The sequence below is a fragment of the Pipistrellus kuhlii genome, unplaced genomic scaffold (genome assembly GCF_014108245.1).
Source record: "Pipistrellus kuhlii isolate mPipKuh1 unplaced genomic scaffold, mPipKuh1.p scaffold_m20_p_49, whole genome shotgun sequence".
Taxonomy (NCBI): Eukaryota; Metazoa; Chordata; class Mammalia; order Chiroptera; family Vespertilionidae; genus Pipistrellus; species Pipistrellus kuhlii.
Window position 1 is genome coordinate 1,192,008 of NW_023425550.1, and position 20,076 is coordinate 1,212,083.

The window sequence follows — 20,076 nt, forward strand, 5'->3', positions numbered from 1 at the left end:
AGGGTTGCCAGATAAAATACGGATACCCAGTAAAATGTGAATGACAGATAAACTATGAATATGTTTAGTGTAAGTATGTCCCACATGTTACATGGAACATTCTACACTAAATATATATATATATATATATATATATATATATATATATATATATATATATATATATATATATTTGTTGTTTATTTAAATTTCAAATTCAGTTGACATCCTGTATTTTTATTTCCTTCATCTAGCAAGCCTGCTCTGGCAGAAATCCACGGCTCCTGCTTTCCAAGCCTCTGAGTCCCACAGAGTACACTTCTCTGCCCCTAAGGTGCCCTCCAGAAAGCTCATATTTCATGGCAGTTGCTCTGCTGGAGCTGGGAAGGGCTTCTTCAGGGGCCCTCAGGAATGCAGGCAGGGCCTATGCCAGCTCTGCTCCAGGACTAACTTAGAGAGGGTGGCGTGATCTTGGCTGCCTGTCCCCTTCTCTGGCCCCACCTGTCTAGCTCTGGAACCAATCTCTCTGGATAAGAGCTGACAGGGGTGTGGGGACAGGAAGAGATTAACCAAAGAACTTATAAACAGAAATGTATAACCCATGGACACAGACAGCAGTGTGATGAAGGCCTGGAGTTGGGTGGGGACTAGGTAGATTGGGGAAAGGAGGAAAAATGGGGGTCATCTGTAACACTATCAACAAACAAACAAACAGACAAACAAACAAACAGCTTCTTCTTCCCCTGGAGGCCCTGGGGTGTTCCCAAGAGCTAACCTATAGAACCTTTTTTGTTCTTATCAACCAGGGGTCTTCAGAGAAAAGGACCCAATAAGATGTGTGAATGTATATGTATGCATGTATGTATACTTATAGAAATTTACTTAAATTGGCTCGTGCCATTGTGGAGCTGACAAGCCCAAGATTTGCAGGGCAGGCCAATAGGCTTAAGTGGGAGTTGATGCTGCAGTCTTGAGACACAATTTCTTCTTGAGGTAACCTCAGTGTTTGCTCTTAAGGCCTTTCAACTGATTGGATCAGGCCTACCCATATTATTGAGGGTTAGTTGTCTTCTTTACTTAAAGTCCAATAATTGTGTAAATATTAACCACAGCTACAAAATACATGCACAGCAATATCTAGACTAGTGTTCGATGGAATAATTGGGAATAAGCTAGTCAAGTGGGCACAACTTCACAGTGGTCTAATCAGCAAGGAAGCTGAGGGAGAATTTGGACTTAGATCAGAGGGTGAAGGGCTTCAGAACCCTGGAGGTTATATTGTTGAGAGGCAAGTTCTTCTCTCCTGCTCTTCCCTCCTTTGGTTCTCACTGTTCCTGCACATGCTGACTTCAGGACATCCAAAGGCCATCTCCCCACCCCCACCCCACCCCTGCACCTGGGAACTCTGGAAAAAGGGAGGCAGGATGTACTCTGCAGAGGATGCCTTTGGAGGATGCCTGTAACCAGAGTTGGGCTTTCAGAAACCATGACAGGCCTGAGATCTAACCCTGCTCTGACCACTGACTGACTCTGGGGTCCTGTGCCAGTCCTTGCCTCTCTCAAAATTGTAGAAGATGAACCCCATATGTACTCTAGTAGAGTCAAATCAAGTGACCTTAGAGCCAGGGAAGTTCTCACAGGCAAACGTCCTGAGTCTTATCTATTCTCCTATGTTGCTTACAGAGTAGCAGGGGAGAAGGCCACAAACCCAGACAACAAGATACAGCAGGAACAGAAGGTTCTGGTCTAAAGATTGAGTGTAAATGGGAATCTGGCCCCACCCCCATGTCAGGATATATTTCCCAGAATTCTGACGCCACAAAGCGCTCATTTTCAGAGTGCTTCTCTGCCTTGCTCCCTGTGCATCCTTGGTCGTCGCTTGTAAGTGAATAACTGGTTGTTATGGCTGGAGGCCCCCTTACCATCAAGGAGGAAATGGAAATGTCCATGGATGAAGACCTGATTCTTATAAACCATGGTAAAAGTCAAGAACACATGGTGGTAGCAGGTGAGGATCCCCTGAAATGTCCCATCCTTTGGCTGTCTGCACCTGTGTATGTGTGATGGAGAAAGTACGTGTTTGACTTGGCAGACACTCATCTATATGCATGTACGTGTTTTTGAATGCATGGGTGGGTATGTGCAACTGTCTGTATCTTGGTGTCCATATACCTGTATTCTTAGCTTCAGTGACCGAGAGCTGGAGGGAAATGGGTTGATATGAACATTTTTCAGACTCAACATGTATGGTCCCTTCTTTGTCCAAGCTACCACTGTGCCTATTGCAAAAACTCAGAGGGCTTAATACAAGATCAATCAGATCAATTTTCTCTCTTAACCCTCCAATGCCACCTTCTGCCCTGTTTTTATCATTTTGGAAACATGTATTTCTTGATTTGAATCTATAGTTGATGGCCTGTTTCTGTTTTGTTCCCTTACTCCCCTCGTATACATATAGTGTCTTGATTGCTGTGATCTTGTCTGTCATTTTGCTCTCCCTAGTAATTTACCGCAGAGCTTGGCTCTCAGTAAATACTTGCTAATCTTTTGAACAAATGAACAAACTGGGGCCTGGGTTTGGCCAGTGGACAGCAGTGAGTGGGTGTTGAGTGATTCCTAAGAAGTCTGGGGACCCAACCTTTTTCTGGGTGTCCTGTGCCCATGAAGCCTTGGTAAAGCCTCTATGGGTGTTCTTAGGGCCTTTGTTCTTCTTCCCAGAAATAATAGATCATGGATCCCGGTCCAGGGGTACCTCTCAGCGGCGACAGAAGTTGGAGTCAAAGGCTGCTGACCCTGCTGGAGGCCAACCGGCTTGGAATGTGACTGACTCCCGGCCCAGGAAAATGGTACTTTATTTGGCCCTTGGCACATGGTGGCTGGGTTGGGCTGGTAGTACTGGCTGTAAGGGCTCCAGCTTGATGATGGTAGTTTGAACAGGGCAAGATGTTGACTTGGGGGTGGGGCGAAGAGGGAGCAGGCAAATGAGGATAGAGGCATTCAGCAAGAGGTCAGAGCCATCTTTTGTAAGCTGGGAGTTAATCTTTGAGAGTCCAGAATGCTGGGAGCAGATATATTTATTCTGCAAAACTCCAGTGTCTGTGAAATGATACTTCCCTTTATTAAAGAGTTAAATAAGTATATATTAATTAAGTATATATTGTTCTCTCTATAAATATGTCTAGATTTCTGTATTTATATGTAAATATATTTCTATATGTAAATATATAAATATTTAAAATACAAATTTATTTATTTATTTTGAATGTTTATTTTTTAGTACAAACATACTAAAATACAAAATTATATATATATATATATATATTAGGGCTAGGACAATGGTAAGGCAAGTGAAGTTCCTTTTGTTTCTTGGCTGTTAGGAAATCCAGTCAATGGAATCTGACCATTTTGTAGCCAATCCTTAAAGCTACAATAAGGAATATTTTAGAAAAAAATGGTGGCCATATTGTTGCAAAGGATACTGGGAAAAGGCAGCTCTTTTGGAGAGGAGAAAGACCTGATTGTTCTAGGGAATCATTTGAGCCCAGTATTTCTGTAGCCAATTCTGTTAGCTACATTCACCAGTGGATGAAGGCAAGTTTTAGAAAAATGGTTGTTATACTGTTGCAAAGGTTACTGGGGAAAGGCAACAAGGTTGGGGAGCAAGAGGACCTAACTGTTTTAAGGAAGTAAGTTCCTAACTGCCAACCAGATTGGGTGGGAGGGGCAGATAATTGTTCCATGTATATACCTTCAGTTAATGCCCCTGTTTTCCACCTTGGTCCTCAAGACCACCCCAGTGTCCCTGCAGCCTCCAAGTTTGGGGCCTTTCTGAGTGCTGTCAGGTGGGGATCCCCCTCAGTTGCTCTTAATTTGTTTCTAGCCACACTGAGGCTTGCTTCATTCCTTATTGATACTTTCTGAATTCTACAATGTTGTTGAACTCTTCCTATGGGCTTATGCCATTTCACTGTCTTCACTGTCACTTTAATGGAGTCTTAAAGGGGAGCAATGCCAAATATGAGAGTTATCACAGTGTAATGGTTAAGAGAACAACCTCTGGAATGAAATGTCTTGGGTTCAAATTACTACTCTGCTACCTGTCAGTTATGTGACCTGGGCGAGTTATTTGGCCTCTCTGTGTAATATCTGTTTCAAAGAGTCATGATGAGGATTTAATGGCTTGATATGGGAAAGGGCTTAGAGGATGTCATGGTCCTTGGCATGTGGTAAGTGTGTGTTAAACAAACATATCGTGAGATATTTCATCTTGCATGGGAAACCCAGAGCTGAGGTTGGAACCCAGGTGGATCTGTCACCTTCTGCTTCTCTAGCTCACACTAGCTCTTTAAAGCACGAGATACCTCTGGCCTCCGAGCTCTGGGCCAGAGATATCCACTCCAGTTATTAGGAAATGGATAGACATGAAAGACATGGGGATGGCTGGGTTCACCCAGAGAAAGAGAAAGAGGCTATGGTTTCCTGGTAGCCAGACTTTTATCTTGAGTTCTGATACCATGTGTCCTTGGGGAAGTATAGTCGTCTCTCTAGGAATCAATTTCCTTGGCTCTAAAATTGAGGTTTTCTGTCTCCTTCCGTGGTTGATGAGACTCAGCTGTCAGCATGTGATGGTGCTGGCAGAGGGACCCTTATCACTGTTTTTCCTTCACTGCAGCCTAGATGACTAGGAGCTACTGGGGATCATGGTGTGGGTAGAATAGTGGAAGGCAGGCAGACAACTTATGAGCCTCCAAGGCTCTCCTAATGATCTGAAGTTTCAAGCCTCTGATTCTGGAGGATCAGACACCATGTGACTCCTGGGGGCAGATATACCTGGGCAAAGTGTGGGGCAACCAAATTTCTCAGCTGGTGCTATGAAGGTTACTTTGATTAACCATTCCTTTACTTATGGTACTCAGCTGCCAGTACGCAGAATGGCAAGAGAACTACGCCACGAGGATGGTAATCCCCAGGAGTATCCTGGCAGCTTCCATGGTTCAAGATTCCATTATGAGTGGTAAGATGGATCCCAGAGACCCTACAAGAGGAAAGGAGGAGCTTCCCGGGCAGGGATCAGAGTGGGCCAGAGAGTCAGACTGGCCAGGAAGGGCTTCGGAGCAGCTGGCCATGATTGTTGGAGATCTGTTGCTTCCTCACCACAGCCCCTGAGCCTCCTGGCTCCTTGCCTATTTGAGTCCTCTGAGTGCTCTTCAGCTGGGCTGGTCTGGGTTCCAGCCCTCAAGCCCTAGGACCTGCTTACCAAAGAAGGGGAGGGACTAGAGGCTGGCAGAGGGACTGTCCAGAGAAACCCCTGATCTTACTCACTGGCCCTCCTGGCTTTCCAGTGCTTTCTGCCAGGCCTGGGACAATCAGCAGCTCTGAGTTGCTATATTTTCTTATTTCCCAGCAGCTCAGAGGAAGATATGATTGCGGAGATTGGCTTGGAAGAACATGAACTGGAGATGGAGGCCATAAGAAACCAGGTGAATGTCTGCTCTGCTGGGGACTCACTTGGTGGGTGGAGGCAGAATCACGGTGCTTTGGTGGCAGGTGGGCCTCAACAGCAATAAATCATCCCCCTTGAGCTTGCATAGCCATTCCAGTTATCTTACTCTCTAGCAGCCAAATTGAGGTCAGGCTCTCCTCCTCTATGCTCAATGCCCATGGCACCCAATACCCATCTTTCTGACAGCCTTAAGTCAGCTTTAACACGAAGAGAAAAAGACGACAAAAAGGGAACAGAAGAAGATAGTGAAAGAGAATGGCATCTATTCAGAGAGAATGGCTGAGAGGTCTGAGATAGGGGTTTCGGGTGTGCAGAGACTGCAGAAGCCATGGACATGGATGTGGGTGTGGAGGGCTATCAGCCTAGTGGCCCTCTCTGGCCCCTGAGTGTTACCCCATCTTGAAGCCCTCACTCCAGTGCTGCTGCTTCCTCCATACTAGGTCTCCTCAGGATTAAAATGCCCTTCCCTGCTCACCCTGCACAGCTGGGAAGGACTGGCTTCATCAAGACAACTGATGCATTCAAAGGAATGTGCAAAGCAGTTGGGCCTGCCAACATAGGCAGCCCATCCCACTCAGGCCCCTGGTATCAGCAGTTTCTTACCCAGAGGTAGTCCCCCACCCCCCTCCAAAAGGCAGCAAAGTCCCTTCCTGTTTGAACTTCATACTTTTTTCCCAGTTGGTGGGCCGTGGGCTTCCCTAGACCAGCTTTGCTTACCAGCCTGCTCTTGGTCTCTCTGCAGCTGTGTGTGAACAATGAGCGTCTGAGCAACCTGGAGGACCAGGAAATTGCCAGAACCCAGCGGGAACTTATGCTCTTCAGCGTGCTGTTTTCGGTCTGCATAGTCAACCTGTGGCTGTGGGTTCGCCAGTGATGCTTCTCCAGCCATCCTACCAACAGAGCTTTCTCCTCCTTCCCTTTATTCCTTTCTTTCCCTGGGCCACCCCTGCCCTTCCTCCTTCTATTTCCCAGCAGCCCCCATCAGCATCAGGGCCATTTTCTAACTCTGGTTGGATCCCCTACTGGGGGAGGCCTTTAGCTGCTTGGAGGTGCAGAAAGATCCCAAAGGGCTGAGATGCAGCCCTTTGGAGGGTAAAAGGGGGTGGGGCATATGATCCTCGCAGTAACACCAGTGGCAGGTGCTTCCTGCCTGTCCATCAGGACTCCACAATGACCATCTTGTCCCTTTTGTTCCATTCTATGTGGCAGGGGCTTGGCTATGTTTTCCTGTTTCCTTCCACATTGTGCACAGGGTTCTGCACAGAGAAAATGCTCAATAAAAGTTCAATGATGGCAAACCCTGCTGGCTGAGTTTCTTGAATCCAGTACTCATGTGGGGCTCTGATTCTCCCTCCTTCCTCTCTGCCACTGTTCCCAGCCCTGCAGGGGCCTCCTTAGGGGCACGGCTTGCAGATCCTTCCTTTTGGACAAAGGCCAGCAAGAATCTGTGAGGAAGTGCTCCTGCAGCAGCTTGTCTGGGCCAGGTGTTACAAAAACTCAATCAAAGGAAATGTCCCGGAAATGACCAGAAAACTTTTCACTTACCCAGGAGGGAACTGCGTCTCAGTAAGTGAGAACATGGCCCTGAGATTGTCTAGCAACACAGGGCTGGGTCTGAGATGTGTTCTCCTGAGTCTTTCCTACAGACTTGCTGGGATGAGGCCCCAACTCATCTCTGGAGGGCAGCCACAGGGAGGGGCTTTGAATTTTATTCATCCATGTTCACAACCCTGTGAAGCTCATCTCAGACAGGGTGGATTGGGTTGTTGGGTAGGGCTGTGCTGGGGACAAAGGGATACATGCATGTCTCTTGGGGGACATGGACCAGAACATTCCCATTGGCTTTAGTGACTAACCAGACCATTCCCAACCCCCAAACTTATCATGAGTTCTTCGTTATAAAGAAGAGAGAGAGTGTATGTTAGTCATGGTTAGTTATGAGATGTAAAATAAACATGACTGCATGAGTGTGTGTGTGTGTGTGTGTGTGTGTGTGTGTGTGTGTGTGTGAGAGAGAGACAGAGAGAGAGAGAGAGAGAGAGAGAGAGAGAGAGAGAGAGAGAGAGAATATAGAGAGGAGATGGAGGAGTGGGAGGAAGAGTGAGGGAAATGGGGTGAAGGGAGAGGGAGATACTTGTTTTCAAGTGTACTCTGCCCCTGCTACATTCCCCTCTCTGGTCCTCCTTGGCCCCCATAAAATGAGAGGCTTTATCCACTCCTGAATCTTTTGGGGATTGCAATACTTCTAAGAACCAGGAGGCCTGGGTAGAACCTGGAGGCTCCCTGCCCCCTACTAATGGGTCCTGGAGTACCTGGAATAACCAGTGAGCGAGGAGGAAGATTGGGGTTTCTCCTCGAAGGTCACACCTCCACTCCCCACAGCCTCAGGATAGACCAAGGTCTGGGGACTAATTAAAAGGAGCATCCCACTATTAAGGTTCAGAGAGTAGCAGCATGCATAGCTTCTTGCCACCAATCCAAATCCCCACTGCCTTTAACGACAGGAAGGTAAGCCAAGCAGAGTGGAATTGATTGGAGCTAAGGATGCCAGGAAGCCTTCCCTCCAGTGCTCCTCCTCAAGCTGCCCCATTCTTCTGTTTCAGCTGGGCCACACAGGAAAGCTAAGAGGAAGAGAAGGCTATTGTGGCTGGGGAAGTGTCTGTCTTTTGTGAGCAGACATGAACACGTTTGCAGAAAAAGCCTGGCTGAAAATATGTTGTGAAACGAAGACTCACCCTTGGGAGCAATTTAGCTGAAATGCAAACAGTGTGGTGGCCCCTTGGAGAAATGCCTCTTCGGCTGGGGGAGCTAAGGTGGAGCCCTTGCCTGAGCCCTGGCTATTCCTCTACTCAGAATGAAGTGTGACTGGCTGTTCCTAGCCCTGTCTGTCTGCTTCATCTCCAGGGTCTTCCAGAGGGAAACCATTCCCAGAGCTACTCCATGCTGGCCTCCACCAAAGCCTGGAACATAGGTAGTAGACCCCTCTGCAGGGTTCTGTGATGGACCCTATTGTGAGGGCTGATAGCTCCTACCTGATTCTCTGTATATGATCTGTCTGGACTGTTTGCTTCCTTGATGCTACTTCCCTGCCAAGATGCCTTGGCCTTGCCCAAGCTCTCCAACTTTTCCCAGAAAGCCTGGAACTTTCCCATGTCAAGAAGAGGGGAAGCTGGGACTCTAATTGGGGGTATGGGCATGTTTTATTTTCTGCAGCATGTTGTTTATTGCTCCTCTGTGAAAATTCACATGGGTTGCCTAGGCTTGGTGTTAGAGTGTTAAACACTGAGTAGCCAGTTTACTATGATCTGTGAATGCATAATAGTCTGGCCACTCAGTGTATAACATATATAATAAAAGGCTAATATGCAAATTGTCCCCTCAACCAGGAGTTCGACCAGCAGGCAGGCCGGCCAACTGCCCATGACCCCTCCCCTTAGCCAGGTTGGCCTGACCCCACCCACGCACAAATTAATGCACCAGGCCTCTAATATATATAATCTGAGTGGCAAGATTATTATGCATTCAGAGGTCATAATAATATGGCCACTCAGTGTATAGCCAGTCCACCCAGTGGATCAGGAGCTGCTTGAAGGCAGGGGATAGTTTCCATTGCCTTCCACATCCATGGCACCCAGGAGAAGCAAATGGTGGCAAGAATGCCTCCAACCAGGGTCCCCAGAGAGCAATTCTGGCCTGATTACCTCCAGAAGGGAGAGCTGGCTTTGCCTTGGTCATACAAGTCTGGCTTTTAGGGCATGACCACTGCGGAAAAGCCTTCTGCATAAAAATCAGTCAATTTTGACCACTACTTCCTCTGGTGAATGAACTATGTGCTAGCATGTTGCATTTAAATAATATTGATTACACAAATCCTACTTGCCAATGCCCTCTTGAAAAATGCAAACATTACAGGTGTACCTAGCAAAGCCCCTTGCCCCCCAATGTCAAGCCACCCCAGAACTAACTCCTGTGTTTGGCTTGTTGTTCATCCTTGCAAACTCTTGCTGCCACATGCAGATACATGCACCTGTATGTGCCCTGGGTTTTGTGCACAGGGTCTTACTTAAGCTGCCTCACATAGTCCTCTGAGAGAGGGTATAGTCCCCCAAGCCATATGTGCAGGTGTGAAAATCTGAAAGGCTGTGGTTTGTGCTACCCTACTGGGCAGGCCCAAGCAGAAGTTGAAACTCAATATTCCAGGTTTTCTGTCTCAGGTTGGCTTCCTAGCAGCTGGGTAGGGGCAGGCGAATAAGGTGGGCGTGTGGGTGGGGGAGAAGACAGGGGCTATGTTGTGCCTTGGAGCAATCTAAGATCCTGGCCTTTTCAAAAGGAGCAAATGACTCATCTTTCAAGGGCTTTTGCTACTTTCCTTTTCCCAACCCCATCCCCTCTTGGAGGCCAAGTTCAGGGAGCCCTGGAGGGAAGAAATGTACTTCCTCCCACATTGGATACCTCTTCTCTCTCGAGTTTCTCACTGGCTTGCCCTCTGGTTAGGTAGGCTGTTCAAAACTGTTACTAAGGCTGGAAGGCAGGTGCATGAGAATAGTGAGCTGGTGGCTTTGAGTCCCCAGACACAAAGCCCTGAGTGATGCATGCTCTATGTAAGAGAGGGCTCCTCAGGGAGCATGGGAGGAGCTGGCTTCTGGGTCTGAGCAGACAAGCAGCTTCTACAGCTGGAAAGCCCAGCATCCAGCCCTCATCTGCTGACAGCCTGGAGTGTGCAGGGTCCTCAGTGAGGGGGTCAGTCATCCAGCCAGGAGGCAGGACAGCTACTCCAGTGGTCAGGTGCCACACTGGGCCAGAGCCTTCAGCTTGCCTTCGCTGTGGGCATGAGCACCTCTGGGTTACAGCCAGCCTCCGGTGCTGGCATTGGGAAAGGTAGGCTAGCTCTCTGACTGAGAGGCTGCCAGTTTCATGGGAGTTCAAAGACCCTACTGGCCTAGAGACAGGAGTGCCAGGTGGTCTCTGCTGGCTTCAGGAGCTAATGAGTCCCCAGGGGCTCATCTCTGATTGGAAGCTACACGGACAGACCAACGGATGCTGACTCTGGCCAGCGACACCTGCCTCTGAAGCCATCTGATTGGTGAGGAAAAGGGCTGGCATTGGGCTGAGAGAGCAACTGACCAAGGCTGACACCTTTTTGTGGCCACAGGCCAATGGCTTCTATGGGGGTGGTGACTAGAGCTCATGAAAATGTGCAGATCTTAAGAGTCAGGTGTGACATGGGTCCATGCATGTCTGATCTGCCTAGGTTGCTGAGGGAAAGTAGATGGAGAACCTCTGTTGCTTGTCAAAGCAGCCAAATTAAATCCTGAGACCTCTAGGAGTATGGAGGCACTGAGTGTTACAGTAGATCATAGAAATGTGAGAAGTGGCCGAGAATAAGTGTGGTGAGAGAGCCTGCTCCCTTAAAGAGAGGTAACCCGGCTGACAGGGAGAGTGCAGGCTTTGGGGAAATCCTGTCCAGTGCTACTACATCCTGGGGCAATCACTTAACTGCTCGGTAGTTTGGTTTTCTCATCTGAAAAATGGGGATATCCACACCATCTATCTCATGGGATTGCTATTAGTATTACATGAGTGCAGTGCTTAGCAGAGCACCTGGCTCCAGTGAGCTTTATGTTAGTAATTATTTTCATTGCCTAAGACCTTCCAAGCCAATTTAAAAAATACACAGTGCCAACCTTGAAGTGATTATGCTAAGTTCATGGTCGGCAAATTGCGACTCGCGAGCCACATGCGGCTCTTTGGCCCCTAGAGTGTGGCTCTTCCACAAAATACCATGGCCTGGGAGAGTTTATTTTGAAGAAGTGGTGTTAGAAGAAGTTTAAGTTTAAAAATTTTGCTCTCCAAAGAAAGCTCAAACGTTGTACTGTCAGACAGAGGCTATTGGAGGCAGTCAGTGCTGGGGTAGCCTGTTTTCTAAAACTACCAGTGTCTGGGCCCTACTATTAGAAGAGCATGGGCTGGGGTGAGAAGGTTATGCCAGTTTGGGATATTTTGAATCCCAGTGACTGCCCCCAGGAAATAGAGATAGCCCCTAGGTACCTGAGAATGTGGAACATAGGAGTTTCTAAGGAAGACAGCATGGTCTGGGATCTGGCCTGTCCCTCTAGGAGGAGCCTCCCCTTGGGTATGAACTGAACATGGCTGATGTCAGATATACTGTCTTGGCCCCATCTTTGTAAAGAAATAAAAAGTGGCCCAGTCATGGCAAGTTTCTGATGTAATGACATCCACACTAGAGACTCCATCCCTTTGTTAAAGTAGTGACCAACCATGATGGCCTGCCAGGCTTCTTGGGCAAACCTTGTCTTCTCTGTATCCCACTGGAAGTTTCATTTTCTCAACAAGTAGTTCTCAAGCATCTATTTCATGAAGGTGCTAGGCTGGAGCCTGATCTCAGAGTGGCTGATTATAGTCAAAGGTGAATCAGCATCAACGACCTACTACCTATCTAATGAGTGCCATACACTCTATTCATCTCTAGCTTGGGGCTGCCTTTCCTCAGCCCCTGAAACCTCCTTGTCCATGGTTGGGCCCCCTCCAACTATCTTTCCAGACCTTGGGCACAAGGGTGCCATTGCAGCTTCAGCTCCACATTCAAAAGTCAGCCCCAAGAGCCCGCTGAGCCTGGTATAGTTCTGACATAACTTTCTTTTGCTGTCCAGGACATTTTCCACTGAAATGACCAGAATAGTATATCTGGAGAATTAGTTTCTGGGAGACTTGGAGCCTGCCTCATTAGGCTGTTAGTTATGGAAGAGTTCCTTCCCCAATTATAGTAAAAAACAAACAAACAAACAAACAAAAACACACAAAACAAAACAAAACAAAAGTTGATATTAACTTGAATCTGAGACCAGGATGGCCTGGAATATAGAAGAAGCTGGACCACCTGGCCACCTGGAAGGTATCATGTTCCTTCTGGGAAGACCCACTGGAGCTAGTCTCTCTTACTAGTAGCTCTATCTTCTGGAGTCCTCAGAACTGCACTAAGATCTAACCTTTATGTATTCTTCCCCCCTCCCTTTCTCCCTTTCCCCATCCTCCTTCCCTTCTTTCTTTCTTCCTTCCACCAATATGTATGGAATGCTTTCCAGGAGCCAGCTCCAGTGCTATGTGAGGATACAGTATATATCAATGCAGACACTCATGCTTGCCCTCAGATGATGCACACTCTAGTACAGGAGGGTCCTGGCAAGAAAGGTGGCATAATCTGAACTGAGTTTTTGCCCCAGGACCTTGAGAAACTTTACAGGGAACTATGCATAGGCAGAATGAATTTAGATATGTTCTTCAGGGAGAAGTGTGAGTGCCAAGCTATCCTGAAGCCTCAGTCTTCCATAAATGTATGTTTAAGGGTCAATGATGATGAATTCAGTGTGATTGGGGGCAAGGTGGGTTGTGCCTGTCCAAGGGCAGCTGGAGTATAAGTCCAGTTGTAAGGAAAGCCTAAAGCTCAGAAGAAAGGTGCTGCTGTCGCCCTCATCTTTGTTACTGAACATTGGATGCCATGCTTACTTTTGTGATTGTAGATAATGTGTTTTATTTCTCTGGCTACTTTCAAATTTTTCCTGTTATTAATGAATTTGTGCAATTTGATTATAATATACCTTGGTATATTTTCTTCATGTTTCTTGTGCTTGGGTATCATTAAGCTTCTTATATCTGTGGGTTTATCCCAGTGTTTTTCAACCTTTTTTGGGCAAAGGCACACTTGTTTCATGAAAAAAATCACGAGGCACACCACCATTAGAAAATGTTGAAAAATTTAACTCTGTGCCTATATTGACTATATATAAAGTAATTCTCTTGAATAGGAATCAAATAAACACAAAGAAAGTATTTTATAATTACTTTATTATGAAATATTAAGTAAACAAAATAGTGAAAAATTATAAAATTCTTGTCTTGTCTGCACCTATGGCACACCAGGCAACATCTCGCGGCACACTAGTGTGCCACGGAACAGCGGTTGAAAAACGCTGGTTTATCCTATATAATAAAAGCCTAATATGCTAAGTGTCTGGTCATCCAGTTGGCCATTCAACCAATCAAAGCATAATATACTAATGATATGCTAAGGATGCTCAACTGCTCACTATAATATGCACTGACCACTAGGGGGCAGACAGTTGGCCAGTTGACCAGTCGCTATGATGGGCACTGACCACCAACGGGCAGATGCTCAATGAAGGAGGTGTCCCCAGTGGTCAGTGCACTCCCACAGGGGGAGCACCGCTCAGCCAGAAGCCTGGCTTACAGCTGGTGAGCGTGTAACATTGGTGGTGGGAGCCTCTCCTGCCTCTGTGGCAACACTAAGGATGTTTGACTGCCAGACTGCAAGAGAGCACAGTCCAGGCTGAAGTACATCCCCCCCGCCACCCGCCCAAGTGCATAATTTCATGCACTGGGCCTCTAGTAGTTTTATAAAACTTGGACAAATTTTAGTCATTATTTCTTTTATTCTTTTTTTAAGTCCTCACCCAAGGATATGCTTATTGATTTTAGAGAGAGAAGAAGGGGAGAGGGGAGAGAGAGAGAGATAAAGAGAGAGAGAGAGAGAGAGAGAGAGAGAGAGAGAGAGAGAGAGAGAAGGAGGGAGAGAGAAAGAAAGAAAGAAAAGCATCAATGTGAGAGAGAAACATCCATCAGTTTCTCCTGTATGTACCCTGACCAACCTGGGATAAAATGTGCAACCTAGATATATGCCTTGACTGGGGATTAAACCCACAAACTTTTTGGTGTAAGGCAAGATGCTCCAACCAACTGAGCCACTGGGCTGGGGCATTGGCCACTATTTCTTCAAATATCTTTTTTCTCCCTGCCTCCTTTGAGAAGTTCAACTACACTTATATTAAACCACTTGAAGTTATGCCACCATTTGACAATGGTTGCTCTTTCTTTTTCCTTTTTCTCATTTGATTTTCTCTCTGTGCTTCATTTTGGGTAGTTTTATTGTGTTGTTATATATATATATATATATATATATATATATAAATTGATTTCAGAGAGAGAAAGAGAGAGGGAGAGAGAGATAGAAACATCAGTGATAAAAGAGTATCATTGGCCGAAACTGGTTTGGCTCAGTGGATAGAGTGTCGGCCTGCGGACCGAAAGGTTCCAGGTTTGATTCCAGTCAAGGGCATGTACCTTGGTTGTGGGCACATCCCCAGTGGGGGGTGTGCAGGAGGCAGCTGATCGATGATTCTCTCTCATTGATGTTTCTAACTCTCTATCCCTCTCTCTTCCTCTCTGTGAAAAATCAATAAAATATATTTTTTTAAAAAAAGGAGTATCATTGATTGGCTGTCTCCTGCATGTTCCCTACTGGGGATAGCGATTGCAATCTGAGCATGTGCTCTTGACCAGAATCGAACCCGGGAACTTCCAGTCTGCAGTCCAGTGGTCTATTCACTGAACCAAATGAGCTAGGGTTTATTGTATTGCTTTAAATTTCATTAATCTCCTCTTCTAAGGTATCCAATTTGTAATGACTTCCATCTAATGTATTTTTCATCTCAAAATATATAGTTTTCATCTTTAGAAAATTGATTTGGGTCTTTTTTATATATCCCATAATCCCTTTTTTTAATATTCTATAATTTTACTTAACTTTTTGAGTATATAGAATGCAGCTATATTAAGTGTTTTAATACCCTTGTCTGGAAATTTTATATTTGTGTCAGTTCTGGGTTTATAGATTGATAGATTGTTTCCTCTTTATTATGGACAAACTATGTATATTCCTGCAATTTCTAGATCAGATAATAGGAATGTAAGTTTTTGAGTGGTTGCCACACATTGAGTTTCCCCTTGTTGGGTGCTGGATAGTTTTTGTGTTTTTTTTCTAAAAACATTTTGAAAAAATAAAAATAAATAATGATAAAAATAAATAATCAATCGAAGGACTTGTATACATGAATATAAGTACAATCAATGGACACAAAACTCTGGGGAGGGAGGGTATGTATGGGAGGGGGGCAATGTTAAAATATGTACACAAATAATAATTTAATTTTAAAAAAAATCAAAATCCCAACACAGCCCTGGCTGGTGTGGCTCAGCTGGTTGGAGTGTTGTCCTGTACACCAAAAGGTGGCAGATTTGACTTGCTATAAAGACACATACCCAGGTTGCGGGTTCAATCCAGGTCAGGGTGCATATGGGAGGCAACCAGTTAATGTTTTCAATCTCATTTTTGAGATTTGTTCCCATTATAAATGCAAGACATTTCTGGATCCACTCCCCAATACCCCGTGAATCATTGGGTTTTTCAGTCTAGTTGGTAGCATCAGAGACTATTTCAAGCCTTGAATTAGGGATAGGGATAGGATTCTAGTTTGGGGGGAAGGGTGGTTCTTTCCTCAGGCATGCCTAGCATCCTCATAGAGTATGCTGAGTACTTGAGAGGATTCTCTGCAGATCTCCAGAATTTTCTCTCTGTGCAGCTCTCTTTTCCAGTACTCTGCTTTGCAAACTCTAGCTGCCTTGGTGTCCTTGAGTTCTGTTCTCTGTCTTTGCAATTCAGTGAATCTGTCAGACTTCACCTGAGTTTCCTCTCTCTGTGCCATGACCCAGAAACTCTCATGAGAAAATAATCTGGAGCAATTGTAGGGTTCACCCCATTTGTTTCCTGTTTCTTAGTGGTCACTGCTCATTGTTGCCTAATGTCTAATATTTAAAAATAGCTCTTTCATATATTTTGCCTAAGTTTGGCTATTTTATTCTGGAGAATTTGTCTGGTTCCTGTTATTCTGTCTTATCCAAATGTAGAAGTGTTGTATATTCCTTTAAAATCAGCTAATTGATGTAGTAGAGGCCTATGCTGAGTAATAGACTACATGAAAAACTTATTTATTGAGCATATACCATGTGCCAGGCAAGGAGAAAAGGTGGTATTTTGAACTAAGGTGTTAATGATAGAGATAGTGAAAAGTGATTGGATACAGTGACTGAAGGTGAAGTTCACATGATTTGCATAGGTAGAGAGTGAAGATATGAAAGAGAGGAGTCAAGTATGGCTTTGAGGTTTTTGACTCAAATAAATGGGAGAATGACATTGCCTTTGTTAAGATGCAGGTGCATATGGGAAGATAAGGGTTGGAGGGCAAGATTAAGAGCTCAATTTTGGACATATTCAGCCTGAGATACCTGTTCAACATCCTAGTGGTAATGTCAGAAAGGCAAACTGGAGTTCAATGGATAGACTGAGCTGGTGTTATAAATTTGCAAGTCACAAGCATACAAGACTGGCTGAGGAAATGAAGACATAAAAGATAAGGATTCCATCCAAAGACTGAGTTGAAGACACTCCAAACCTTCAGTTTTGAAAGAGGAAGGGGCTTCTTCAGAGGACACTATAGAGAAGTGGCGAGTGAGGCAGGAGGACGCCAGGAGAAGGAACCCATTATTTCAAGGAGAAAGTGGATAAACTGTCAAATGCTACTGAAAAAACAAGTGACTCTGAGGATGAATTATATTCCTGGCTGTTTTTTATTATTGGAGCAACACTGGGGTCAGAGACTGCAGATTCATCTCCCTAACCTCAGCATTTAGCACGGACTTGGTGCACAACAGATGCCTTGGGAATATGTATGGACTGCTTGAGTGAACAAAAGAGCATTGGGCAACAGTGAACTTTTAAAAGAGTTGCAAACTGGAAGTTAGTAGCTCTTCTATTCTTGGGTATATGACTAACTTGTCCCTTTTGTTCCTGGCCTTACCATCTCTAAAGGAATTGTCCTCAGAATGCCCTCAACCACGGTCCAAGACACTTCTTGGATCAAGCTGGATTTTCTATAAAAGTCTTGGACTGGCTGTTTAATTTGTGGATGAGGATTAAAGAGGCCCAGGACTGTAATAATTGATGTTGGGCTATTTACAGGAGCACTCTGCCTTACTGTTGGTTTAAAAGTCTCCTTTCTTGAAGATTCTACTTTCCATCTAGGACTGCTGCCCACCTCTCTTCTCTTTGTCAACTACATAATCTGATGTCTTCCTCACCCATTCCAGTCCTACCCTCATATTTGTTTGGTTTCCCCTATGCAACCCCACAGAAGCTATTATAAACCTTTTGGCTTTCTCCAAAGTCTGCATCTATCGTTGCCTGATGTCTCTCCAATGTAACTGAGAATGTTGAGGTTTTATATGAGTGATCCTCTTCAACTGTCTCTCACTGCACCCCACTCCTATCTAAAATCTTCATCTATCACCTTTTCCCCTCTTAGCCTGTTCTTTAGTGGCCCTTTCCCTTGTGTGCTTGATAAGTCTTCTCTCCTCAACTCTCATGCACAAAGCCACCCGTTATATCCATCTTTAATGAACTCCAACCTTAATTGGGATTGATCACAAGTACAAATATTTTCATTTTCTATTGAATCCCTCCTCAAAACCTTTACACTTGTTTTGTTATCTCCTCTCTGTAAAAGGATAAAAACAATAGAAACACAGAGAACTTTTTGCAACCTCATGCGCTCCAGTTTCCCTCCTTATCTTTGCCTTTTTTCACTCATTCAGCATTCTAAAAAGAGTCAGATACATTCTCTATCTCTTTTTCCTCACCTCCTACTACTTATTCTGAAACTCTGAAAAATATGTCTTCTCTTCCCACCACTCCTAAGCCTGCTCTGGATAAGGGCACCAGTGAGGCCTCTGTTGGTGGTTGCAGGACTCCTCCAGCTCTCATCTCTTATAGGCAGTCTTGCTCTTCCTGACATGGGGGTGGGGTGTTGGCCCTACAGATTTTCCTGAGACTCTCTTCCTTGAGACCTGTCCTTCTCAGTCTCCTTCACTTGGTCGGTTCTTCAAGCCATCGGCCACCTTTGCAGCTTCTTAGAACTCTCCCCTCAACCTCTTATGCTATGGGGGGTGATTTGGCTTATCTCCCTCTGAGAGCTTTAACTCACAGCAAACCCTAATTGTGTCCATGTCTCCCCTCTAGTCCAGACCCCAGTGAGTGCTGGGTAAGTCAGAGTCTGCTGCAGCAGACATGGAGTGGCAGTGAATCTTGATACCAGAACAGGGCCTAGGGTACAGAAGGCAGTAGTTGGACAGATCTTTGACACTCTGGGGGACAATTGACTGAGGACAAAGGCTACTTGGATGTGATGATTGAGGAAAACAAGAAGTATGGTTGACATCCAGTTTTCTGGCTTGGGGGACTGGGCAGAGGGCAGGCCTTTCTAGGAGGTAGGTACATTGGAAGAGAAGCCAAAATGTAGTTAAGGGTGTCAAGTTCAGTTTTAGCTATATAGGGTTTGAGGTGCCAAAAAAGAGCAGTGGCTGTAGATATGGGTGGGGAGCTTGGGAGAGATGCCTTATTTGGAATGTGATGATAACTGAAGACTTGGGACTAAATGAGGTTTCTTGGAGAGAGTATGAGAACCGCTGGCTTGTTTCCTGGCAAGTGATCTGAGGGAGCAGTTCTGATGCAGGAAAGTGTGTGTGGCAAAATAGCTGCTTCTGGCAGTCAGACTCAGGGAAGGGCTTGCTCCTGGCAGAGAAGGATCAGGGATCATGGGAGAGGAATCTCTCTTGGTGCCAGAACCTTAGAGAAAGCATAAATGCTGTCATGGCACCTTAGCTACCCTCTTGTGGGCTCAGGGTCACTGCTATTGTCCATTATCAGTAAGGAAGGGAGGAAGCCAAATGCTGGCAGGCAGGGCCCGTACTGTCTCTTTATCAGCGAAAGGCTGTCCCAAATTCTCTGCCTGGTGCTTGCAGCTTCCCCGGGCTGTCCTTGGTCTCCTTTGTCTTATTCTTGCAAGCACAGCTCACACTCCAGCCTAGATCCATCTCCCTACATCCTTGCAATGGACTTGCCTTTCACTGATATTCCTCTACCACTGCCCTTCATTCACTGTGATATAACCCCTCTTAACCTTCAAGATTCCAGAGGCCAGCTCTGAAACCTCGATCAATACGAGTGGCCCCGGTTTTGTTTGTGTTGCTTGGAAGTTTCTGTCTCCATGGTCTGCTGCCTCTAGAGTCCAAACAGGTTCCTCTGCCTCAGGTGCCCTTATTAGCATCCCAGTGCTATAGTCCCACAGAGAGCTGCCAGAGCATCTTTGAAGTTGTTTGTTTTACCACTTACCACAGAGGCTGACATGCCTGTTATCACCATGGAGACAGCTCCAGAAGCTGGAACAAGAGGGGTGGGGGGCGGGGGCTGGGGTTGCTCCAGCATAGGGACCACAGGCAATTTGGCAGGTGTGCTGGCCAAATCTGGTGGGGCATACCAATCAGGCTCAGCAGAGAAGAGTTGCTAGAAATCTATTTTGCCCCAGCCTCCCTGACTCCATGGCAGACACAGTGGAACACAATCTCCTGTTTCTCTTCTGGATTTTCTCCTCTTAAGTTGCTCCTTAGTCTATTTTGTGTACATCTCCTACTTCATTCAACTCTTAAATATTGGTGCTGCCTAGGGCTATGTCCTGGACCTTCATTCTGTATTCTCTACCTGCATGATCCCACCACTTGCTCTCCCTTGTTTCCCACAACCAATCCTTCTCTGAGCCCTGTTCTTTTTACTTCCTAAATATTTCTCCACTCTGCCCTGTCTCAGACTTCAGTGGTACCATCTTCTCTAA

The 20,076-nt window shown here is 45.7% G+C and overlaps 1 protein-coding gene across 1 annotated transcript; it reads left to right on the forward strand.

Annotated features, from left to right (window-relative positions):
* Nucleotides 1-1,741: 1,741 nt before the first annotated feature.
* FATE1 (fetal and adult testis expressed 1) lies at nt 1,742-6,769 on the forward strand. The gene is made up of 5 exons (XM_036413177.2): nt 1,742-1,987; nt 2,698-2,825; nt 4,887-4,993; nt 5,384-5,459; nt 6,225-6,769. The coding sequence occupies exons 1-5, from the start codon at nt 1,882-1,884 to the stop codon at nt 6,354-6,356; spliced, it is 549 nt and encodes a 182-aa protein (XP_036269070.1). The 5' UTR covers nt 1,742-1,881; the 3' UTR covers nt 6,357-6,769.
* The last annotated feature ends 13,307 nt before the right edge of the window (nt 6,770-20,076 follow it).

What these genes read in the sequence shown, in the direction of transcription:
- FATE1 (XM_036413177.2), top strand. Translation starts at nt 1,882, where the DNA reads ATGGCTGGAGGCCCCCTTACCATCAAGGAGGAAATGGAAATGTCCATG. An exon ending in ACTCCCGGCCCAGGAAAATG is followed by an intron (nt 2,826 to 4,886) that starts GTACTTTATTTG and finishes TCCTTTACTTAT; the next exon opens with GGTACTCAGCTGCCAGTACG. An exon ending in TGGAGGCCATAAGAAACCAG is followed by an intron (nt 5,460 to 6,224) that starts GTGAATGTCTGC and finishes GTCTCTCTGCAG; the next exon opens with CTGTGTGTGAACAATGAGCG.